Raw genomic sequence first — 26029 nt, 5'->3', positions numbered from 1 at the left:
TTTGACTCATTTACTCACTGCGGGTTTCTTTTTCTCCACTATTTTCTTATTATGAAAACTTTCAAAGACACAGGAAAGTTCGCTATTTTAGGGAAATCTAGCAAAAGCCCCAGGAGGGCCTCTCTGATTTTGCCCAACTTCCCTGGGCTGCCTGATAGAGCTTGCCCTCGCGGTACTATCACAATTGGGACTAATTTAGAGCCCCTGCTCCCAAGGGTTTTTAATTCTAGCTGGGGAGACCAGTCACTAATACAAACTTTTTTTTTCCTTAAAATAGTTCACACCTTACACAAAGCACTTTCACATTCCTGATCCCATTAAAATTATAAAGCTAGAACTGAAAGGAAATTTAGAGATCATCTCTAGGGGTCAAATACTGGCAAATATTGGGCCACTTGCTAAGCTCCTGCCCATGGCAGACATGGCTAACACACCGCACACTCACTCGTTCATGTATTCCCTTATTTATTGGACATCCTCCATGTTCTACACAGCATGTTAGAAATAAAGCAGAAAACCAGACAGACTTGTTTGCTACCTTGTGGACCTCCAAGGGGAAGAGAGACATTAAACAAATAATTACATGCATTAAGAGTGTTTTTAGGCCGGACACGGTGACTCATGCCTGTAATCCTAGCACTTTGGGAGGCCTAGGCGGGAGGATCACTTGAGCCCAGGATTTTGAGACCAGCCTGGGTAATAAAGGAAACTCTCTCTCTCTCTCTCTCTCTCTCTCTCTCTGTGTGTGTGTGTGTGTGTGTGTGTGTGTGAAGTGTTTTTAAAAGCTGGTGTTGGGGCAGACAAGGGCATCACACACTGGGAGGTACCCTGGGGGTGGGACAGGGTCGGGAAAAGACTCCCTCAGGAAGTGATGTTTAAACTGAAGTCTAGGGGATTAGGAAATGGAGTCTCTGAGAGGGTGAAGAAATATTACATACCAGTATGAAGCATGGCCTGAGTGAGGTCATGCTCCAGGGCTGAACAAGGGGCTATGGATGCTAAGTGGGGGTGGGTGTCCAGAGGAAACAGAAGGTTGGTGGAGCAAGGCCTTAAAGACAAATTGGTTGATGTGGAGAGATGGGTGGAAGAACTTGAGCCAAGGGCAGATACTATTGTTTCTCCTCCTCCTGCTTCCCAGGAAAGCAACTCTCATCTAGTGTCAGTAAAAAAAATACAAAGTTATAATTTATTGGCCACCTAGTATGTGGTGGCAATTGTCATGAATTCCAATATGTTCCTTGCGAGACAAGTATTCTTCTTCCAGCTTTACAGATCTAGAAAAGGCTTGGAACGGCTAGAGACACTTGCTAAGCCTGGCCATCACGTAGGCAGCAGAGCTAAGATTTGAACCCGTGCCGGCCTGCCTTCCTAGGCAGACGCACTTTCCACAATGCCTCACTGCCATAAAAATCCCAGGCCAAGGCTTGCTTTCTAACAGCAATCAAATACCACTTGGAAAAGGGCAGATCTTTGAAGAATCAGAAATACTTCTCGGGAAAGGATGAGCAGAGGTGCCCCCCGTGGGTGGATACCATTAGGCACCGGTCTATGCGGAAGAGGCTGACTTGTGGCGTGGGAGGTAGGGAGGAGTGAGAAGTGACTGACGGGGCGCCCTGGCTGCTCTAGGACTGCACTGCGGGGAGGTGTCCGGCTCTAACCACTGCCCTGCCCGGTTAATCATTTCCTGACCTTCCTTCCTCCTCTCGCTGTGGCCGCAGGATTGCCACATCAGTCTTCCCCCTCCCTCTGCTCGCCTTCTGGCCCCGAGGCTCCTTCGCCGGGTTTTACAAGGAGCCCCAACTTGGAAGCAATATTTGTAATAGCCCCGGACGTCCTCAAGTGCCCCAGTGAGATCGCAGGCTCCATCCAGGGTATGCCAGCCCAAGCGGCCCCTGGAGGCTTGCCCTCTTCCCTAATCCCTTACTAAAAAGAGGTCAGAGCGTCAGGGATCCAATCTCCATACAGATTAACAAGTTACAGACTCGGTTTCCCCCGCGGGAAAAAGGGGATGGTAACAGCTGGTTGGCTGTTACCAGGCTTAAATGCGGTATGTGAAGTGCCTGGCTGGAAGGCCTTAGGTGTCTAACAAATGCTAGATCCCTTCCCTTCTTATCTTAGCCTGGTAATGGGGAGTTTAGCTTGCCCAGCAATCCCAGGTTACGTTAATCTCACTTGAACTTCCACGCTTGTAAGTCCTACGATGTCCTGGAGGTAACGCAGATGGTGAGTCATAGTGACATGGTTTGAACGCGGGTTTGTGGGCGCCCCTGTGGGCCCAGCCACGCAGCATGTAGGTGGCTGGCTAACACCACGTGTTCAGAACCTAGAAAGGGCTACGGATCGCAACTGCCGCAAGGAGCTGAACGCTAAGTCTGGACTGCCCTGGCACCCATGAAACTCGCTGCCCGCCTCCCCCGGGGCCAGGCCCTTGGCCTCCCCAGCTTGTTTCTTCGTGTACAAAATGAGGGCCGTAGCGCCTGTCTGCCCAAGAGGTTTTAATGTTCTTGGAGCGGCCGGATTTTTACCACGAAGCCACGGAGTGGTCCGCACCACGTAGGTTCAGTCTCCTCCACCCACCGCAGGAAACGCCGCGGACGGCTCGGGGTGCCCTACTCGGCGCCCCACCCTTCCCGGGGCCGGGGAAGCGGAGTGACTAGGGAAGTCACTTCGGAGCACAGCCGGACTCTGCGCTACCAGCTGGAGCGCCCCTGGACCCCACCCCGCAGGGTGGACGGGGGCGGGCCCTGGGGCGGGGCTTGCCCGGGGGCGGGGCGCGGAGGGGCCGGCCTGGGAAGGCGGAAGCCTCCAGTCTAGGGGTGGCTGCAGAACCCGGATCTCGGAGTTACACGTTCTACGGAGCGGGGCGCCGGGAGACGGCGGGCGAGAAAACACGGCGCCCGGAAGCCCGTGCTTTCTTTGACGCAAGGGCTCGAGACGCAGCCGCCGTCGGCCGAGCGCCCGGCTAGGAGCGACCCCAGACGGAGACTCCGGAGTTCCTCCGCCCCCACCTCGCCGGGTCCTGGAGCCGCGGTCCTCCTGGCCGCCCTCCTCGTGGCCATGGAGTGTCCACACCTGAGCTCCAGCGTCTGCATCGCTCCGGACGTAGCCAAGTTCCCCAACGGCTCCCCGTCGTCCTGGTGCTGCAGCGGTGAGTGCGGCCACGGGCCGGCCCCGCCGCACACCCGAGGCCCCGGCTCTGCCCGGGCCTGCCGTCTAGGGGCCGCAGGCGGCCGGCGCGCAGACCCGGAGAGGGGCGAGGGCGAGCCGGGCCCGGCGGGCTGGGGAGGGTATGCGATGAGGCGGGCGCGGGCGGGAGCGGCAGCGGCTCCTTTGTTTCCCGAGGCCCGACGGCCGGGCCAGCGAAGGAGAGGGCCGCGAGGGGCGGGAGTCTGCGGAGGCCTCGAGCGCGTGGGTGCAGCGGCGGGCGGGGACCCTGGCCCGCTGCGCGCGCCCTTGCCCCGCCCTGCCGTGGCCGGGGGCTGTGCCCGTCCGTGTCGCGGGGTCGCCTGTGGGGCGGGTGTCCGGCCCCCGAGGGGCGGCCGCACGTGTGGCGGGGCCCGCACCGCGCTCCTCCGCGGACAGGACGGGAAGAGCGCCGCTCTCCGGGCGCAGCTTTGTCTGGGCTGCGGGGCGCGCGGGGCCCCTCTCCCGCCGACCCCAGCCCGGGTTTCCTTTCCTTTCTCCGCAGGCTCGGGCACCTCGAAACCCCGAGAGGCGCTCGGAGCTCGGGCGGCGGAGGTCGGGGTCTTTCATCTGTCAGGAAGGGTGAAGTTTGAAAACAGGCTGCGGGCTGAGAAGCTCGGAGGCTGAGCCAACAGCTGCTTTGGAGGGGACGGCTCGAGTTTGTTTTTCAGACCTTTTGGGTTGTCCGAAATTGCGTTGGGATTCCCGAGTTCCTGTGTTGTGAAACAGTTACTAGGTTTATATAAGGCTTTTGAGTAGCTTAAGCGTTTTAACTCCTCCTGCTGGCCCCCTTGGAAGCCCCAGTGCCCTCTCATTGTCTGCTGTGAGCGACTTCTTAGGATCGCACCGGCCACACGGCTTTGATTACTTCCTGGTAGGGCCCTGGTGCCACCGCTAGTCTTTGTTTATTAGCTTTGAGATGATCACTGCTATCTGGGGTTGTATTAATAGTGTGCAATTCGAACTGTGCACTTCAAAAATCTTAAGTTCATTTGAAGAAATATAGAAAAACGGCAATGGTATGATTGAGCTGTGACGTGTTCCACTGTGGGCCGGAGCTGGGAAGATAGTTTAGAGAATGCCTTAGCACTTTTGACAGCTTACTACTTAAATAGTGATTATGTCCTTGGAAAAAACATCGGTAGGTCCACAGAGAAAAATATACTCTGGGATAAGGAATAGAAATAACTGCGGTTTCCTGGCGTGCTCAGACATCTGATGCTTTGCTTGCCTTATGTAAAGTCAGATTTATTTTTCTGTATGAAGCCTTTAAAAATTAACGGTTAATTGGTTTCACAGAGCAATATTGCAGTTCTTTTGTGAGGATGCAGAAACTTATGTAAATTAGCTTTTACCTGTAAATCTGTCGGAATGTCGAGTATGGAAAAACAAATAAGGTGTATGGCACTGCTTTACAAATTGGTTGTGGTGGTACATTAGTTATAACTGTAGCTATTGCTGTGGTGCTATAATTATAACTTATTTTTTTCTCAAAAGAAATTTGAAGAAAAAAAAAAAAGACCAAAGTAAACACTAGGAAAAGCCTACCTCACAGGGAAAGGTGGGATTACTCTGGCTCATCTGTAGTAAACTACAGGAAGACAAAATGGACAATTAGCACACTTCGGCATTTTCTAGGTAAAATCTCATCAAACTTAAAAATGGCTTCACTGAGCACATACATACATCTAAAAAAAGGAAAAGAACTGTGCAAGTGGCAGATACCCTCTTGTGAGTCAGTCTTGCCTCTTATCAGTCAGGGAGTCCACTTGACTGTGAAAAAGAGATGCAGGAAAGTGAGCATCTCTTGAGGAACTTAAGTTAAAATGGAGCATAACGAGATGTGCTGATAACAAGAATAAACTAGTGTGGGGTGATTTCTCTCCAAGGGGTAGGATGGCGTCTTTGCATCTTGCAACAAAGTGTGTCTGACATACAGCTTTGCAAGCCTGGTTCTAGTCACTTGCTTGAATTTGTAGAACCAATAAAGCGAGTTTTGCAACTTTGTGTGAGTCCATATTCAGAATTGAACCCATTTTATGTAGGCCTCCCGTCTTAACCTGTTGGCATCTATTTGTTGATATAATCCAGCGTTATTGTGTTAAGCTTGATCTTGTTCTTGCGTGCCTGTTGTTTCAGTGATTAAGTGATTAATCTGTGAGTCCTTAACTAACTCATTATCTTGGAGTGTTATATAGTCGTATTTTTTTTCTCCCACACTCTTGATTTTATTTTATTTTTGGTTTTTTGGTAGGGGACCAAAAGGGGAGCCGATGTGTTGAATAATACTGTGACTGGGTATTGAGTCTGATTACGTTCTTATTCAAGAGGGGAAAATCCCTGTTTTGGCACTGGGACAATAAAAGTAATGCCCTTGCCTTATTTTCTTTGGGAGTTTGCAGTTATACCACAGCAAGACAGCCAAGCAAATTGCAAAATGCCACAACATTCTAGGTTCTACCAGTTAGCAGTACCTAATTGGACAAATAGTTCTATTTTCTTTGAGTATCAGTTTCCTTATATAATCTGTAAAAAAAAAAAGGGGGGGGTAATACTTTGTATTTACTTCACAGGTTGCTATTAGGATGAACAAGGTAATTTTTTGTGTGAAAACTCTGAGAAACTTGTATACACTGTTCAAGAGGTCAGAACATCTTTATAAACAGGACTCTGAATAATTAAATATCCAAAGCCCATTAAATGGGGACTAGAACAGACTGGCTTTATGCTGAATGATGCTTTACAGGGAGATACAGAACTCAACAAGATTACAAGAAGTAAGAAGTAATTAAAAATCAGAATTAACATGAGCTTCTTATCCATGGAAGGCACTGTGTGTTAGGTTATATAATTGTGTATTACAGCAGTTCTTACACTTTTTGTGCTAAGGACCCCTTTACATTCTTAAAAATCATTGAGCACCCAAAGAGCCTTTGTGTAGCTTATATCTGTTGATGATATTTATTAGAAATTAAAACTGAGAAAAACTTAAAATACGTATTTATTAATATGCTCACAAATAATAGTAGACCCACTACCCGTAACATAAATTGAGAGTTTATATAAATGTTTTTCAAGACAAAAATTTAGTGGGAAGAGTGGCATCATTTTACATTTTTGTAACTCTTTGTTCAGCTTTATAGAAGACAGCTGGATTCTTATATTGCTTCTGCATTCAGTCTTTTGAGATGTCACATCATGTAGCCTCAGGAACACCCCCACTGCATACTTGTGAGAGAATGACTGTAAACAAAAGTAACATCTTAAATATTATGTATGAAAATTGTTTTGACCTTCTGGACCCCCTGAATGGGTTCTGGAAACTTTGAAAGGTCCAGGACCACACTTTGAGAACCCACTTGTGTAAGCTATAGTTAACAGTTAGACACCTGCTCATATCACAATAACTTTAAAAAGTTAGAGAAATCCTTAAGGCTAGCAACGTTTATGTTTCTGTAGAGACCTGAGGTTTTTGAAATGTATTAGCTGGGGAATAAACCATGGGGTCTAGTAGTCCTTTGCTCTCAAAAAAGGTAACAGTCTAATGTAGCTGGGGGAGAGACAGGAAGCTAACTAGTTAGAAGATACATCCATGTGGTTTAAGGTAAATGTTGAAAATAGCAATCTCCTAATAACGTAAAGGCTGATTTTTGTCTAATTGTTGCTTAAAGGATTCTAGTTTTAAATGAAAAAGTTTTAAATAAAAGCTAGGGCATTCTCTCAAGCTTTTTGTTATGTGCACATACCAGATTAGTTATTTTCAGAAGCTGGAGGCTTGAGCATTCCTTATTTTTGTGGAAAGAGTTTAACCAGTGGGAAAAAACACAAATTGTTTAAAAAGATGCCCTGAATACAAGTGTTTTCATAACTAAGGAAAGCCAAAGACCAAGCATTTGAACTTGAGGGTTTGGGTTAAACAGCCAGTTAAATTAGAGATATTTAGTAGGATAGGCATGCTGATTTTTCCCTGATTAATTCTTCAACGAGTTGAGAGTACCTCTTTAAGTTTTCAGTACACACTTGCCCTCATATTACTCTGCCCAAGAAAAGTAAGTGTAGATCAAGTAAATGTTCTGCAGTTTTGCACCCAAAATTGCAGATAATTCCACCCAAAATACTGGAGATAAACTCTTTTTTAAGAGATCCATTCAGTAGGATGAGGTGTTGATTATTGGTTGGCAGTGGTAATAAATTTGTAATGGACGGATCAGGTTGTGATAAAGGTAAGACATCAACCTTGATGGAGTGATGGGTTATTTTGTATCGTATTTCTCCACAACCTACATTTAACACTCTTGTTTGCCCAGTGGACTAAATTTTCTAAATACAGTCATTTGCTTGTCATTAGGTCAAATGCATTTACTGCTTTTTAGTAACATTCTATGATGAATTTATTAAGTGCCTAACACTTAATAGAGCAATTAGTAAATATTTGCCTAATAAATAAAGGAACTTTCACTTAGATGTGTCTGGCAGGGTCTTTATGTTGAAAATAAATGCAGAGTGAGCTTTCCCCCAGGATGCTTTCACTAGCCCGCACTCCCAGTATTTTAGTCAGTAAATGTTGGCGGGATTGTGAGCAAGTGACCATCTGCAGTGTTGTTATCACAATGAATTTGTGTTCTTTTGGTAGTCTGTATTTATAGATGGGCAGGTGGACAATTTAGTTGTAAATGTGGATGGGGTAGTTAAAAATCAGTGGACAGGTGATACTTTTTTTCACATTAATTCTAAAAACTAGTATTTGAGTTTTATATATCCTTCTGAAGAATTTAAGCTTTTTTGGTAATATTTATAAAGCTTAAGTCAAATGTCTTTCTAGTCTTTCTGCAGTATTCCTCCCCCACCTCATCCACCAGAATCTTAAAGCAGGCTCAGCTTATTTCCAGAATCTCTAAATGATTGGTCATGGATGTGAAATGTGTGAAATTTAGAATGTGCTCCATGTATGTGTTTTGTTTAAAGAGGCTGCAGTATAGAGATTGAGCTTAACATTTCCTTGTTGTAAAGAAGTTTTGACACATTGATCAGAAGTTATTTCCCTAGTAATATGCTTAATCGTGTACAAAGAACATCCTTCATGGTCTAAGCAGAAGAAATAATGGAGTTGGGGGAAGAATTCGAACTCTTTGGTGTGGTTTCCTGTTATTTATCCTCAAAATAATTTCTTCTCCTCATTCTTTGCTTGTACACCATTAGCCTTAGACTCGTGTAACAGCCTACTTTGTCCTCACTGAAATTTATATAATTTCCTTCTCCACTGGAATATAAAAGATTGATTTTGGATCCTTCAAGCTAGATTTACAAATACTTATGTTTTTATAGTGTTTGCAGCTCAGTGAATAGACCAGTGAGTAATTTAGTGTGTAGCTCAGTGAGTAATTTAAATTCCTGTTTTAAAATTTGAGTTCCTCTTCCATCAGGGACTAATTAACATGAACATTTCCCCTAACCTAACCTGCTCTTTTTTTTCCCCTTTTGAGCTTTTTCTGCATCTTTAGCTTGTTTGTTTTTGTTTGTTTGTTTGTTTGTTTTTTTGAGACGGAGTCTCACTCTGTCGCCCAGGCTGGAGTACAGTGGCCGGATCTCAGCTCACTGCAAGCTCCGCCTCCCGGGTTTACGCCATTCTCCTGCCTCAGCCTCCCGAGTAGCTGGGACTACAGGCGCCCGCCACCTCGCCCGGCTAGTTTTTTGTATTTTTTAGTAGAGACGGGGTTTCACCGTGTTAGCCAGGATGGTCTCGATCTCCTGACCTCATGATCCGCCCGTCTCGGCCTCCCAAAGTGCTGGGATTACAGGCTTGAGCCACCGCGCCCGGCCGAGCTTGTTTGTTTTTAATATTTTTCCTTCTTTGGAAACAAAATGTTAGTCTCTTTTGATTAAGCTGCAGTCTCTGACCTATATACATAGAGGTTTGTGTTCAACCAAGGCATTAAAATAAATAGATTTAGTTGGTAGATTATCAGTGTTTGAAGTGGAAAAGATATGCTGTTTAACATGTTTTTATATTTTATGTTTATGCATTGCCTCTTTATACAGGAGAGCAATTGCATTCTAGGTGTGTTAATAGAGCTTTCCTGGACAGATGGCTTGGAAGGAAGTACTTTGATGGGTTCTCAGTAGGGGCTAGTACTTTTTGGAGGGTGTATTTGTGATTAAGCTTACTTTGATTGACAGTTTAGAATGCTGAGAATAGCATTAACAACAGTAACAGCTTGTTAATCTTACCTAGAATTGTCTTGTGCCAAGACCCCTCAAGATGCTCTGAGATTCCTGTGTAGTGGTTTGTTTTGAGAATGTAGGTAAGAATAGGTATCCTTGAGACTGAAAAGAAATTCACCTAAAATTATTCATTGCAGTTGTATCTTAAAATCTTTGGGGTTGTTGAATGAAGTTTGGCTTAGAAATTTGTAGAGATCATCTTTTTAACTGCTGTGAGTCTGCAGATGTGATTATCTGTAGTAATTCCAGATGTTTTCTCATCTATTGGTTTTACTGAGTAGGAGGAGAACTGAGAACAACATAAAGTAACTTCAAAGCAGTTTGCTAGCATTTAATGCTGACTAATTTAATTAATTACGCATTCTTATAGTTTTTCCTGTTTTATTGATTATGAAACTGAGACAAAGGTTACGAGTTGCTTAAGATGCTTGGGGGTATTAAAGATAGCCCAAAGCTTAAACTCTAATTTTGTTCAGACTTTTAGCTTGCTTTTTTTTTTTTTTTAAAAAAAGGAGTCTTCATTTTGTCTTTCAGTATCTTAATGCTTGACAATTTAATGAATATAAAATGTTTGGAGCACATACTTTAATTCCTTTGAAGATTTTTGATATGAAAATATATTTTAAATTCCACATCTCAAAAATTACTTATTTTAAAATTAGGTATTTTATTACCACCCTCACCCAATTTAATATTGAAAGTGCTGGCAAGTTAGAACAAGGAATTGGTGATATAGTTTGGAAGAAACAACTATTTTAAATGTCAACTTTGTTATACTCAGATCTAATATTTCTGTAAGCCGAAATTCATATTGCATTAGTTCGGACATAATAAACCAGCTTCCTCACTATAGCTATGGGTAAAATGCAATTAGCTTTTGGTTATTTTAAAAATGGGTTTCAGTTATTGAAGTCTCTCCACCCCCCTTATTTTTTCATTTTGTTTCTGTTAGAGAAGATTCTTCTTGGAGGTGGTTTGTTGTAGGGTGGAGGAAGGAGAGAATTCTTAAGGTATAGAATTTTGCATTTGCTTCCAGTAGCTCAGAGGTTATTTGAAATCTTCAGTGTACTTTGTTGATTCCATTTAGTTATTCTAAGATTTTCCAATTGTATTTCCTGTAAAAGTTAGTTACAGTCTTTAGACCATAAAAACTAATAACTGCAGTTCTTTTTTTTTTTTTTTTTGTGATGGAGCCTCACCCTGTTGCCCAGGCTATAGTACAATGGCATGATCTCATAATCTCTGCCTCTTGGGTTCAAGCAATTCTCTACCTCAGCCTCCTGAGTGGCTGGGATTACAGGTACACACCACCATGCCCGGCTAATTTTTTGTATCTTTAGTAGAGACGGGGTTTCACTTGAACTCCTGACTTCGTGATCCTCCTGCCTTGGCCTCCCAGAGTGCTGGGATTACAGGTGTGAGCCACTGCTCCTGGCCAATAACTGCAGATCTTAAAATAGATTTCCCCACTTCTTCTTCTTCTTCTTCATTTTTTTGAGATGGCATCTCACTCTGTCGCCAGGCTGGAGTACGGTGGCATGGTCTCAGCTCACTGAAACCTCCACCTCCCAGGTTCAAGCAGTTCTCCTGCTTCAGCTTCCTGATTAATTGGAATTACAGGTGCCCACCACCACTCCTGGCTAATTTTTGTGTTTTTAGTAGAGACGGGGTTTCGCTATGTTGGCCAGGCTGGTCTTGAACTCCTGACCTCGTGATCCACCCACCTCGGCCTCCCAAAGTACTGGGATCCCAGGTATGAGCCGCTGCACCTGGCCTCCCCCTTTCTTAAGATACAAGGAAAAGTGTATCTTTTCAATGTGCTCTTTATGGCTATATACAATGCAGATGAATTTAGGAAGGCAATTTCAGATTTTGAAAACTGTTTAAATTAAACTTGGATATTGAAAAATCAAATTTGCAGTTGTCTTAAGTGTTTGCGTTAGCTAGATGCTTAAAAATTAATAAATGCTAGCTAATATAATTTTATAAGACATTTTGAAGAGGGAATTGAGGGTTTATTTTTAAGATAAGCCAGGTTATATCAAAGATATTGTAACCAACTAGATTTTATTTGGAGACTTTGTACTCTGCTTTATAATCCAGTAGCTCTATCAGTGTGAGCTGTTTCCATTTTTGAGTAGAAGTTTTCTCCTGTTATTTTTTCTTTGTTCTAGCTGGGTTTAAGACAGCCTTTGTAGAAATTGCTTGCCTGTTTATCCTTCACCCACCCTGAAGACTCTTAATTTTATAAACTTGTACTGCCTCATCACCAGAAAAAGCAGGCTGGAAATTAACCATCATATTCCTGCAAGTTTAATTTAACTGATTATAAGAAAGTACAGTTATTGTTTTAGCTTCTTTAAATCTTTGTCCTTGATGACCAAGCTCAGGTTTTTATTTTTGCTTACTTATTTATTTTTTGGAAATGGAGTCTCACTCTGTCACCCAGTCTAGAGTGCAGTGGTACAGTCATAGCTCGTTACAGCCTGGAACTCGTGGGCTTCAGTGATCCTTCCACTCAGCCTCCCAAGTAGCTGCGACTACAGGCACGTGCCACCATGCCCAGCTAATTTCTCAATTTTTTATAGAGATGGAGTCTCGATGTTGCCCAGGTCTTGAACTTCTGACTCTGAGTGATCTTTCCACCTCAGCCTCCCAAAGTGCTGGGATTACAGATGTGAGCCACCAGGCCGGGTGGGTTTTCTTTTTTAAATAATAGATTTAAAATTGTTCATTACTTTGTTTTGAACATTCGTTGCACAATGCTGGGGTACTATTTTGATTAAAGTTTTTGAAGATGAAGTTGGAATTTCTAGAAAACAAATTTCTGACTTGGAATGTTTCCCTGAGATAATTGATAGACAACATGTTAGAAAAATGTTCTACTATGATATTAGGCATTTAAAAAATAACTGTGTAATATAGAGACTGTGACACCAACAATTGTAAAAATTGCTGATTGAGCACATTTTAATTTTAGTTGCACACAGTAAAATGTTCTTTGGTTTAATTGAGATTAACTCTTATTTCCATGGGAATTATTTTGGATATTAATAATGAGATACTTTAGCATTGGAGAAGTTGCTTTCTAACAACTGAAGGATCAAACTTCACCTTAAGTATATGAAGTAGCTGCTAGACCTCAACATTGGTGCTCTGAGAATTTAATTCTGAGAGCTTAAATGCATTAGTTTCATTTTATGCACTTTGAATGTTTTGTTTATATATAGTTTTTTAGAGCCTCGTTTAAAAATATATGTATTTCTAGTTTTTTCCTTTGAATATATAATACAGATTTTTGGGCAAATGTGGGTCATGTTTGAAAATTCTATCTATTGATTGTAAAAAAAATTGACTCTTGGTTTTGGTTAAATAATTAGAACAGCTATTTTAAAAAACTGAAATAGTTAATGGTTTTGGAGTTTGCAAGTGCCTATTTTCTGAAATATTGATTATCTAACCCTTGGGCAGAGTATAAGTGTTTGCCAAGTTTGTATTTCTTTTTTCTATTTCTTCAAAATAAGTCCCATTGATTTTAAAAGAATAAAGAGTTTCCCAGTAAGTACAAGTGCCGTACTTTTTCCCCCTCCACTTTGCACTTTAGTGTTAACCTTTATTACATAACCATAGAGAATGAGGAAGAGAATTATACAATGCAGATATTAAGCCTACTGTTCTCCAAGGAAAGTATTTGATATTAAGAGGTCCCTAAACCTCTCAATTATTTTATTTACTTGTGAGAGGGGGTGCTTCCTTAAATATATATGAGTCTTTTCTTATATTGCATACACTTGCAACTATTATTTTGAAATAATAGTTGAGTGGTGTTTACATTTATGACCTGATTCGTGTCTTTTGAAGTGCCACTACTGTTTCACCATGGACGTGCTTACTCAGGTTGTTGGCAACAGCATGGAATTGCATCAGATCTTGCTGTATTAAATAAATGAAGATATTAGATGTCAGAATTTTTAAATAGTTCATGGCTTTTGTTTTTATTTTCTTTATGATCAGCTTCATAGGGAAAGAGGGAAAGTTATTTTTGAAACAATTTGAGCTCCTAATAATTTTTTGTAGATATTTATGTCTGGTCTTCCAAAGGCAAAAATGGCCCATTTTAACTCTGATTTAGTCATCTGCTTTGGTTTTAGTGGTTTTTAATCCTTCCTCCCACTGTCCTTTCCCCTCATTTAGAAGTAGGAGGAGCACAGTTCCAGTATTTAAAATGAAGATCAAGAGTAGCGTAATAGCTTCATTAGGTGTTTTTCACCAAAATAGGTCTGAATAAGTCTGAATTTGTGGTAGAAGGAATCATAACACATTTGTTTACTGTAATGCAGTTTTTGAGAATATGTTGTTTCACAATACATTGTTTCTATATGTTGTTTCCATTCATGGTGAAAGCATAAGGAATCCATTTAAAAATAGAGTAAAATGCTAGAGCCAGTTGGGGGTTGGGGGCAGCCCCTTGGACAGAATTTGCCTCTGTGTGGGAAGTCAGCAGGACCAGATGCCCCTCTCTTCTTTGGCTCTGTAGGTGTCTGAATCTCTTAACATATAGATGACAAATTTTGGCCAGCTTTGAAATTACATTTGCTAGTGGAGGACACATATCATTAACTCTACAGTGGCAATAAGGAATTCAGTAGGTGTCTGACCCTCAATGATAAACTGCTATTCTAATTTTTATGCTGTGTAATATATTTTAGACTGTTTTATAAAAAAGATAAAAATTGTTTGAGCAATTTCATGAATTGATATGAGTGTTACATCAATTTACTATTTGAAGATTAATGCATGTTTTCAGAACAGTAATACACATTTCTGAAGTATAAAGAGACAGGTAATAGTATCAAAGGGCTTAAAATAGAATTGTAGTCTTCCTTGCCTCCACTCTCAGTCCTGCTGTCCACAGACAATCTCTGTAAGCTCTATTTAGCTTTCTGTCTCATATTTACCTGCATAATTCTAACCAATGCTCTGTTATTTCTTAATTTGCCATTTTTAGGTATTATTCCTTGATATCTTGCTGTGGTAAATGAAGACTTCAGTGTTTGCACCGCTTGCCCTTCGGTCTCTCCACTGCCCAATATAATTAGATTACATATTTTGGTTACTATAGTGATTAATTTTTCTTTCTTGTCCAACATTTCATTTTTTCATGAGTTAATAATTGCGTCTTTTAAAAATTGCTTAGTTTACCTTACACACATTTTCTCTTAAATGTTCCTTTAAACCTGTCAGAGGTCTATGAATATTATTTCCAACCCGTTCAACAGATTAGATAATCTCCAAGCACTAACTCTTTTCTAAACATCTTTCCAGAGCCCTCTGACCTCTGCTCTCATTTGAAATAGTTGTTCTCCAGGCCTACTACTGGACGGTTTTTATCCTGTTTTTCCCTCTGTTGTTCTCTTATAATATTAGATCGCTTATTTCTTGGATCCCATGTCTTCTTTTTCTTGGTTTATTTCATTGTTTTGCTGGAGTACATCAAGCTCCCTTCTCACAGGAGGTAAATTTTTTTTCTCTTTAATTCCATGGCACATTAAGGGAGGTAAATTTTTGACCCTTTGCAAGTCTGACATTTTTATTTTACTTTTATACTTGATTGCTTGGCTGAATAGAGAATATTAGTAAGAAAATAATTTTCCTTTAGAGTTTTAAAGGCATTGTTGGTTTGTTTCTAGGCTTCCAGTATTACTGTTGAGAAACCTGATGCCTTACTGATTTCCTCCTTCATATACGTCCTTTTATTCTTTTTCCTAGAATTCTTTAGGGTATTCTTTTTATCCTCAGTATTCTGAAATTTCAAAATATGTCTGGGCATGGGTAGTTTTTCTTTTATTTTCTTTTATTTTTAATGGGAACTGAAGGGACTTTTTATGTAGAGGTTCACATCCTTGAGTTAAAAGACATTTTTTTGCATTATAAATTTGATAGTGTGCTCTTCCCCGCATGCATTTATATCCCCCAATTTGTTCTTTTTTTCTTTCTGGAACTCTTATTAGTTGGATGTTGGGTGTCCCGGGTGGAGTCTCTGATTTTCTTATTTCTTTGCCTTTTGATTCTAGTTTCTGGTATATTTCCTTGATATTTTTTCTTACCTCCCTTCTGTTGAATTTTGATCATTGTAATTAAAATTTTTAAGAGCTCTTTCTCATTTCCCGGCCATTCCTTTTTCACATATCCTCTTGCTATTGTTTTGCATTATCTACTCACCACTCCAGCAGTTCAGAGTGTGTTGGTTTTGAAGTTTTGCTGTGTGCTCCCTGTGTGGTTTCTATTTGTCCTGGGTTCATCTTTTTCTTTTTAAAATGATTCTTTCAGATTGGAGATTTTCTGTAAAGATCTGTTTTGTCTTTGTCTTTTCATATAACTGAACTTTTTCTTATAAAAAGCTTTGTAACTGGGTGGAGCTTGTCCACAGTCGGCTTCACTGTGAGGTGGGGAGCAAGTCACCTTCTTCATTGGAGGAAGACACTCATATCTGTGCTGAGAATTTTTTCTGGTACCATTGAGTTTTTCGGTCTTCCCTCTGGGAGGTGTGCACCTGGCCACTCATGTTCTGAGATCAGATTGCAGAAGTTCCATGACTCAGTTGTCCTTAGAGCCCCTAATCTCGTGTTCAGTCCTATCCTTACCTGCTGCCTGCTGTACCCCTGTACCTAGAGCTCCTCCCATCTGCATTCTTCCTGGCTGACACTTAGGCTGCAGCTTCCTCTGCACTACTAAGATTGTTACTGCTCCCCTAACTTCTTTCTCACTTCCAAAAACCTGTTGAAATCTTTTGTCTGCTTTGGTTACCTCACATGTTCTTTTTATCTTTGTGGGTTTGTATCTATTTTTTTCCTTTATTGTCATTTAAGTGGGTCTTAGGTGGGAGAGGAGCTAAGTGAGAATTTGTCTGCCACATTTAGTTTGGTGTCCATTTTTAAATGTATGTCATTTGTGATCCAGTTTTTAGGGCAAAATGTTTTGCCCTGTCAGAAATGGATCTTATTAGTTACTCAGAGTTAAATCACTGAACTGAAATTTTACATTATTTGAATAAAAAGTTATATTCAGGTTTACCTTCTCTGATAAACAGAACAAAATATTGTTGCTATTATCAGAGTTAGCAGAGAAAATAGGCAAGCCAGGGGGTTCGACCTTTCTTGGAAAGCCAGATCACAGGCCAGACTTTGGATAGATGTATGCCTGTGAAAGAAAGTTGTAAGGTCATTGGGACTACTGCAGTTAATGCGTTGTAATACTTTTATTGGACTAGTTCATCGTTCGTTAATGAAGGGAAGTTAGTGCCAGGTTTATAAGATTTTTGGCTCTGTACATTGGTAATTTAACCTTCTCCCTTGTGTTTTAGTTTTTAAAAACTGTTAATTGGAAGTAAAGAACACAGATTTTTAATCTCAAAATTTAAAAAGACTTTTGATTTTGATATAACTTTACACTCAGAGAAGCACTGCTAAGAATAGTACATAAAAAGAACTTCCATGTACTTAGATTTGCCAGTCGTTCACATTTTGCCTCATTTGTTTTATCATGTATATATGTACCCTCTGTTTATATATTTCCCCTAATTAATTTACAGATATAACACTCCTTTATCCATAGTTATGTTTTTTCCCGAGAACAGGTCTTTCTTTTCTTTTCTTTTTTTTTTGAGAGGGTGTCTCACTTGTCACCCAGGCTGGACTGCAGTGGTGCGACCTCACCTCACTGCAAGCTCTGCCTCCCGGGTTCACGCCATTCTCCTGCCTCAGCCTCCCGAGTAACTGACACTACAGGCGCCCGCCACCACGCCCCACTAATTTTTTGTATTTTTAGTAGAGATGGGGTCTCACCCTGTTAACCAGGATGGTCTGGATCTCCTGACCTCATGATCCGCCCACCTCAGCCTCCCAAAGTGTTGGGACTACAGGCATGAGCCACTGAGCCTGGCCAGGTTTTTCTTTTCAATCAGCACAGAATATTGGTCAAATCCGTACATTTGATACTGATAGAATGCTGTTACCTAATGCACGTTCCATGTTCAGATTTCCTCAATTGTCCCAACAGTGGCCTTCATAGCTATTACTCCTTTCTGTTTACTTCCCCAGCCACCCTGGATCTAATCAAGGATCATGTGTTATATTTAGTTGTCATAACTCTTTAGTTTTCTTTCATCTCCAGTAGTTCCTCAGCCTTCGTTTTTCATGTCTTGGCTTTTGGCTTTTTTTTTTTTTTTTTCCTTATTCTAAACCCACAGCCAACATCATAATGTCTTGGTATTTTTGAAGAGTTCATTTCAGTTATTTCATAAATCATGTTGTTCAGTTTGAGTTTTCAGAGGTTTCTTCATGATTAGATTCTGTTAATGCATTTTTGGTAGGAATACCGCAGAAGTAATGTTCTGTCTTCTCTGACATCATATCAAGAATTGGTCTGTCTTGTTTTTGGTGATACTAACTTTGATTACTTTATTAAGGTAATATTTGGTAGGTTACTTGGCTATAAAGTTACTATTTTCTCCTTTGTTATTAAGAAGTAATTTGTGGGGCCGGGCGCGGTGGCTCAAGCCCATAATCCCAGCACTTTGGGAGGCCGAGACGGGCGGATCACGAGGTCAGGAGTTCGAGACCATCCTGGCTAACACAGTGAAACCCCGTCTCTACTAAAAAATACAAAAAGCTAGCTGGGTGAGGTGGCGGGCGCCTGTAGTCCCAGCTACTTGGGAGGCTGAGGCAGGAGAATGGCGTAAACCCGGGAGGCGGAGCTTGCAGTGAGCTGAAATCCGGCCACTGCACTCCAGCCCAGGCGACAGAGCGAGACTCCGTCTCAAAAAAAAAAAAAAAAAAGAAGTAATTTGTGGGAAATGTTTTTAGATTATGTATATACCCTGTTTCTTACCAAAGTTTTATCCAATAGTTTCACATCCATTGATGGTTCTTGCCTGAATCAGTTATTAGTAGGATGATTGCAAGGTGATGATTTTCTGACTCATAATTCTTCTACACGTTAGTTTGCATTCTACTGTAAGAAAGAACTTTCTCTCCTGCTTACTATTAATTTGCTTACTTATCTTAATAAGGACTCATCGATTTTTTTTTATTCTAAGGTACTCTTATTATTTATTTCGAGGCTCAAATTAGCTTATATTTGGCTGGTGGGAGCACCCTTAAGCTGTAATTTGTACACGCGCCATCATTCTTTGAGCCCTTTCTTACTTTCTGGCATAAGATGTTCCAGGCTCATCTTGCACTTAGCCTGTTCCAGCCTTGGAATTAGCCATTTCTCCAAGTAGCCCTCATTCTTTTTGGCTGGGAATAATGTTTATAAACTAAAATCTCTCAGCACAGTAGAGCTAAGGAATATAAGTAAATAAATAAACATATCTACATCTCTTTATGTCTGTGTGTATTTGTGTGTTTATCACCATGATTTTACATTGATACCTACAATTTCATTCAACACCACAGGCCTAGTCTTGCCCCCTTCCATATTTGTAACACCTTTCTCCAACAGTAAGAACCTGGTTCCCATTATCTACGAGTATGTACTCATTTGCTCAATTCTATAATCAGAGAATATAGTCCCAGAATTGTAAGAACCATACCATTGTAAAGAAAACCCCTTATAACTAGAGTTCAAACTTGTTTACAGTTCTTTTTGTCTGTATACTGACAACATAAAAAAGTACTATGTTAAAAAGTTACTTGGTTTAGTTTTAGTATCCCTTTTAATACACTTATTTGACATAAAATTTGTTCATTTGTTTGTGTTTGATTTCCATTTTAGTTTTTTTGTTTTGTTTTGTTTTGTTTTTTTTGAGGTGGAGTTTTGCTCTTGTACCCAGGCTGGAGTGCAATGGCACAGTCGCGACTCACTACTCCGCCTCCCGGGGTCAGTCAATTCTCCTGCCTCAGCCTCCTGAGTGGCTGGGATTACAAGCGTGGGCCACCATGCCTGGCTAATTTTTGTATTTTTAGTAGAGACGGGGTTTCACCATTTGGCAGGCTGGTCTCGAACTCCTGACCTCCAGTAATCTGCCCACCTTGGCCTCCCAAAGTGCTAGGATTGCAGGTGTGAGCCACCGTGCCTGGCCCCAGTTTAGATTTTTAAAATCTCATCCTTACTGATTTTATTTTGCTTTTTGAGTATATAAAACATTGTCATGGTTCCAAAAGTTAAAACTATACAAAAAGCTCTACTAAACAGTATCACTACTAATGCCTGCCACTCATTCCTACCCACCCCCTGTAGATAACCAATTTCATTAATTTCTGATTGATCTTTCCTGTGTTTCTTTTTGTAAAGAAAGCAGATGGGTATTTTCTTTTTGCCCCCCCCACAAAAGATAGCAAACTAAATACATCTTTTGGACTTCGTTTTTTTCGTTTGGCTGTCTATCCTGGATGTCACTCCATGTTTGTAGGAATTTTCCTTATTCTCTTTTTTAAAAGAGCTTCTAGTACTTCTTTTGCAGATGTGCCACAGTGAATTCAACCCGTCTCCTGTGTGTGGGCATTTAGGGTGTTTCCAATATTTGTAGTTACAAATAATGCAGCAGTTAATACCCTTGTACAAAGATATTTTTATATTATCAGGTATCTTCAGGGAAGAACATACAAAACAATTAACTTTTTAATTGTGTGAGCAGTAATATGTAAGATAATACTTCAAGCTATTTGTCTGCCTACTCCAAACTTCCCTTCCACTGCGGTATTACAGATGTATCCAAGGCTGTTGAAGTGAAATACTTATCTATCGTAATTATTTTTCTGTTGGGAAACCTTGAAATTAGAGAGCTGGAAGTAGCCTTGGGGACATTTTTCGTCAAGTAGTAGCTGATCATAGACCCTGGGTCAGGGTTCATTTTAAGCAGTTAACTGTTCCTTGTACACACTCATCAGTGCTCTTCTGCCACCTCAGCTCAGACCAGCTATTTCGGATACTTCTCGCTTACATTTAATTTAATTCACAGTAGGTTCTTTCATGCTGAACTGTTGACTGGTCACTCCCTGGAGTTATAGAATGGCAGTAGGACAAGATAATTCTACATGGGATAGAAATAAGGATTTCAGCATCTGTTTTCTCCAATAGGCCTCAGAGGATTGATGGTTATGAACTGTAGATCGTCAGAGGAATGGCATCTTGGATTCCCAGATGATGCTGCTGGTCCCCTTTGGTGATTTGTTTGAGACAGGATCTTGTTTTGTTGCCCAGACTGGAGTGCAGTGGCGCTATCTCAGCTCACAGCAACCCTTACCTTCCATGCTCAAGTTATTTTCCCATTGTAGAGACGAGGTCTCATTATGTTGCCCAGGCCGATCTAGAACTCCTGGTCTCAAGCAATCCTCCTGCCATGGCCTCCAAAGTATTGGGATTACAGGCATGAGCCACTGTGCCCAGCCCTCTCAGCGATTAATGATATCTAGTCTTTTGTTCCAGCTAGTGAACATTGGAGTAGACGGGAGACATCCTCCTGCATTGCTAGATAACCATGTAAAAGGTTGGCTTGCATAGCTTCCCATCAGAGGGGCCACAAATGGATTACATATGTGTTGAAATAAATGATCCCCTCAGCCTAGAGGTGGCTGTGCTCCCAGACAAATCATTTCTGGCTGTGAGAAGCCTCTTCAGTTAATGTGCATATGTCATACAGATACTATTTTCTGTGTGTGCCCTGACATGGGAAAGGTTGGGAAGGTAGGCCAGAGCACAGTCTCAAAATTAGCCTCTAAGAACCAAAGATATTGCTCCTTAAATAGAACCAGGTAATAGAGTGAAGAGGAATTGAATTATTTAGGGTAGAGGTTAAAACCTACTTGTCCATAAAAATAAGCTGATAACCATATATTTAATCTGGTGTGATATGAAATTCTTACCTCTTTGCTAAAACAAAAGTTAGAAATTAAAATATATTTCTAAGTGACTTGGCTTGTAACCCCATTTTATTGGATATTGGAATATGGAACAGTTCATCTTAATGAACTTAGCATCTTTGTTCGTTTGAATTTTGACATTTTATTCATTGCTATACTGATAATGTACTGGCAGTGAACTAAATGAAGTAGATACCCAGGGTATATTTTGGTTGATTAGATTAGTGAACCAGGATTTAATGTCTCTTCTGAATACTTCTGAGTTTGATGTATTCTAATAAAGTTTTGACACTTGAGTTGCTTCTGTACTTAAATGCCATTCTGTTATCTAAACCTTATCTCTTAAAATATGCTTCTCAAATGCATTTTTCCTGAAGTATTGTACACTGGATACATAAAATTCAATGATTCTGACATTTAAGGTGGTTATAATAGTTACATCAATTTTGAAATAAGCTTATTAAAATTGAGTATTTGATGTTTTGAATATAATTTAATTTTAGGTCTGGTATAGGAGGAGTTTGAGGGAGTGGAACTGACATTCACTGAGTGCTTTGCATTGATTAGGCCCTGTGCTGTGTGCACTTTATGTAGTTTGTCTCGTGAAATCCTTACCATAGCCATGTGAGGTAGGTGGGATTTGACCCATTTTACAGAGAGGATGCAGGCTCTGAAACGAACTTAGCTTAAGGTCATAGACTAAAATGGTAGAGCTACAACTTTAAGACAGTTGGTTCTGAAGCCCGTGCTTGGTTCATTATGTCACATGACCTGTATCATATTTATTTTGAGTCTACGGAGGAACAAATTCCTACAAAGGCAATTCATTCTGTTTGGTACATTTTTGTGTAAAAGAGGGAAGGAATTCTTCTGGAAGGGTTCAAGGGCAGGTGATAAAGGAATTTGCCTGGTTCAACCAAAACAATGTGGGGCAGAGTTTCCTGGTCACTGTGCCCCTTCCTTTTTAGGTCAGTTGTGGAACAATTTGCTAGGAATTTTGTGAGAAAATTGGGAGTAGTTCCAGCTACAAAGGCCTGAGATCAGGCATTTCTGGGCATAATGGGGATCAAGTCATGCTGGCTGAGGAATATGTCAGAACTCTTGGGGTAAAGAGAAATAGAAACAGAATTAGTAATGTTCTCAACTCTCATAATTGTTTAGAAGCATTTTTTCAAGTTCAACCTTCAGTAAAACCTGGGGTTTCCTAGAATGCTCATTAAGTAACATAATCCAAAGAAGCAAAAGGAATGAAAGATAAGGCTTTGTGCCTTTTAATGAAGAGAAAAGGGATTTCTGCCACTGTTTATGGCACTTTCTTAAGGATCTTTACCTAGAATTTGGGATTTCTGTGGAAATAGTGCCTCTGACAATTTGAAGGTTTTAAACTTGTTACTGAGTTATTGTTAGGAATGATGTTTGTGGTCGAGGATTAGGTTGTCCTGAGGTAGAGGTGGCACACCTAGATTTGAATTATTAAAATATTGATGTGATACAGAAAGATTTAGTCCAAAGGACAATTACAGCTTAGTTGAAGATAAATATCAAGTCTTTACTGTCGCTACTTCTGTTGTAGAGAGAATAGTATAGTCGTTGGATAGCTTTGAATCCTACTGGACAAAACCTTTTGAAGTTTCTTTTCCATCCTCACTTTTCCTAAACAACAGGTCAGTCATTCCAGTGAGTTGTTTGGTGGTTGTGGACGGTGCTGCGTCACTGGTACTGCTCCCTCTGTAAGTGGTGGTCTGGTTATGTGTTGCTGCATAACAAATAGCCATACATCCTAGAAACCTAAAGCAACCATTTTATTTTGCTTATAATTTTGCGGGCCAAGAATTCAGGAAGAACTTGGCTGGGATTGCATCAGGTGGAGAACATGGGCTCACAGAATTAACAGACTCTGCGTTAAGAAGACACTTTGGAAGAGGATGTTCCAGAGTCTTCTTAACTTACCTGTCTGGTACCTCTATGCTCTGTGGTGCCTCTCTGTCCCCCAGTGGTGTCATAATCTCCCCACTCTCCCTGCACATGGTTTGGGCTTCTCTCAGCATGTTGGTCTCTGGGTAATTAGACTTCTGACATAGCAACTGGCTTTCCCAAGAGCAAGCATTTCAAGCGATAGCAAGAGGGAGCTGTGCATTTCATAAGGCCTGGAGTTGCAGGTTGACATAGAACCACTTCTGCCATATTCAGTGTGTCGGGACAGTCACAGAGCCTGCCCAGATTCAGAGAATGAGGATATAAACCTGTCTCTCCATGGGAAGAATGTCAAAGAATTTGTGGCCATCTTTAATCTACCATTAGCCATTAAGCAAAAAGGAGAGGATTGTTATGATAAATGCTGAACTGACTTTACCAGCAAATGTAAGTCTGCTTATCTAATGATTCAGAAGAGGCTGGTTGTCAGAAATAAGACAGGGATAGAGGCAAAAGAGGAAAGTGGGAAAATTTTTTGTGGGAAAGTAGAAAGGCAACCAAGATAAGCTTTGCTTCATAATTTTATCTTTCCTGCCTTGGACCTGAAGTCTTGGTTCTGTGATCTTGGCCTTGAGTCCCAGGCTGCCACTTCTGACCACTTTGGATTTGGTGCTCATGCCTGGTCTCCTCCCCAGTATTGGGACCTCTGGTTGGCTTCCTGAGCTCTGCATTGGTCACCACTTTGGCCCTGAGTACCTCCCGTTGCCCTTTATGAGAACTCTCTTGTTGCCCTGTTCCCTGGGAACCCTAACCATCCACTCTCAGAATAAGCAGCGTTGTCGGGGCTGGGGAGACATCAGACACTGATTTTGGCTGCACTCGGGCTGCTTGGGCACCTTGGCAGTTGCTTCGTGTAGCTTGATTCCTTCTTTTCTGGATTACATTACGGCTCAGTTCTTGCTCTCTTTTTGTGCCTTCACCAACTCCTCCCCCTAATAATTTCAAGGGATTCAAGTTATAGATAGAAGAGATAGAACTTTTAGCATGGAATAGGCTTGTGAACATGCAGTTCAGAGAGGATTTACAGTGTACAGAAGATTTTGTCTTGCTCTTAAGTATCTAAAAATGTTTCATTTGGAAGGTAAGTTAGGTCTGTCTGGAATATATTTTTACTTACATGTACTGGAATATTTATAGAATTTTTATGATGATGCTGGACTATCCTCCAGTTTTAAGAGGAATAACACTTTTACTATTGATACTCTCACGGTGTGTTTGTGTGTTTTAATAACTGCTGCAAAATTTCAAAATTTTTGTTGATTGTAGTTTTACAGATCCATAGAGTTATATCCCTGGATTTTGATTTAACTTTCCACTCACTCTTGAAAATTCAGAATAAGTTCATTTTATTAGGACAACTTTATAATACCAGTATATTTAAATTTAAAACACTTTAAATTTAATTATTATTATAAAAGAAATGATGCTGTTTGAAAAACTTTAAACAGTATAGTGGCTCCTATCCCCATCTCATTCCTTTTACATAACTGATAACAGTTATTTCTAGTCTTTAAAAAACTTACATGCAGGTATGTAATACATATATAGACTCAGAAACACATAGCATGTTATCTTTTTAAAACAAAAGTTTTAGTCTCCTGGACGACTGCTTTGTAACAGTCAGTTCCTTGAAACACTCTATGAGTTTAATTTGCAGCCCTATCACTTAGTAATGTAGCAAATTACATTACTTCTCTGTGCCTCAGTTTCCTCATCTGTAAAACAGGCCAAATAATGGTCTGTACCTCATTGGAGTGTAGAGGATTAAATAGCACCTGTTTACAGCACACAGGATGTACCATATAAATGTTAACTAAATGAAAATGAACTTGCTTAAAAAACATATCCTAGATGTTTCCTTATGGGTTGCTAATATTTTTAGAGTGTTGCACTTTAAAAATGGTGTAGGGGGGTGGTTTCTGAGTTTCACTGTTGTGGCAGTATGTTTGTCTGTCATGATCCTGAACGGTGATTCCACGCACTTCCCACGCTCTTGTTGCAGTGAGTTGCTATTACTGATGGGCAATGTGGTAGGAATGTGTTTGTGTCTCAGGGATGATGGGAGGCAAGAAAAACTTGAAAACCATTGTTTTAGGAAATTATCCTACATTAGCAGTTAATATTTTTGTTAAGCCTTTTAAGAGACTTAGGTAGAAAGCAGAGTTGGAAGAATTTTATTTATGGAGGAGGATGATATGATTGTTTCATCTAACTTTTGCCAATCCTTATGTTCTCTAAATTATTTTATTTTGAGACAGGGTCTTGCTTTGTCACCCAGGCTGGAGTGTAGTGGTGTGATCTCAGCTCACTGGAGCCTTGACTTCCTGGGCTCACAGGATTCTCCCGCCTCAGCCTCTGGAGTAGCTGAGACCACAGGTGTGCACCACCATGCTCGCCTAATCTTTTTTTTATTTTTAGTAGATACGGGGTTTCCCTGTGTTGCCCAGGCTGGTCTTGAACTCCTGGGCTCAAGCAGTCCTCCCACCTTGACCTCCCAAAGTGCTGTGATTACAGGTGTGAGCCACTGTGCCCAGCATGTTCTTTGAATAATTTTGTAATTTAGAAGGAACGTGATCATCACCTACTCTTCATTTTACGCTAAGGAAATAGACCCAGAACGGTAGTGATGTTCTCTCTTATGTAGCTAGTAATGGTAGAGCCAGTACTAGAATCTCGGTCATCTGATCCTCCTCTTCGTTCTGAATTCTCGAGAAGATAAAGCGCCTTCTCTCCCAATTGAAATAGCTGGTGAATAATGGATGCACTGTAAATGGCTTACCTGTCCG

The 26029-nt window shown here is 40.9% G+C and overlaps 1 protein-coding gene across 5 annotated transcripts in view; it reads left to right on the top strand.

The window, feature by feature from the left end:
- Positions 1–1666: 1666 nt before the first annotated feature.
- USP3 (ubiquitin specific peptidase 3) overlaps positions 1667–26029 on the top strand; it is a 90374-nt gene continuing 66011 nt past the window's right edge. For 2 of the 5 annotated variants that reach the window (XM_033189832.1, XM_033189833.1), the window contains exon 1: positions 1943–3148. Coding sequence is in view for 1 of the 5 variants with exons in the window: in XM_033189830.1 (XP_033045721.1) it covers positions 3058–3148 (91 nt within the window). In the remaining 4 variants the exon portion in view is untranslated. Of the gene's footprint in view, positions 1872–1939; positions 3149–26029 lie in introns of those variants that run through there. The other 3 variants (XM_033189836.1, XM_033189831.1, XM_033189830.1) reach the window with 3 other exon arrangements.

The sequence above is a fragment of the Trachypithecus francoisi genome, unplaced genomic scaffold, assembly GCF_009764315.1.
Source record: "Trachypithecus francoisi isolate TF-2019V2 unplaced genomic scaffold, Tfra_2.0 Lachesis_group3, whole genome shotgun sequence".
Taxonomy (NCBI): Eukaryota; Metazoa; Chordata; class Mammalia; order Primates; family Cercopithecidae; genus Trachypithecus; species Trachypithecus francoisi.
Note: the sequence above shows the minus strand (reverse complement) of the source record. Positions and strands in the feature narration are given on the sequence as shown.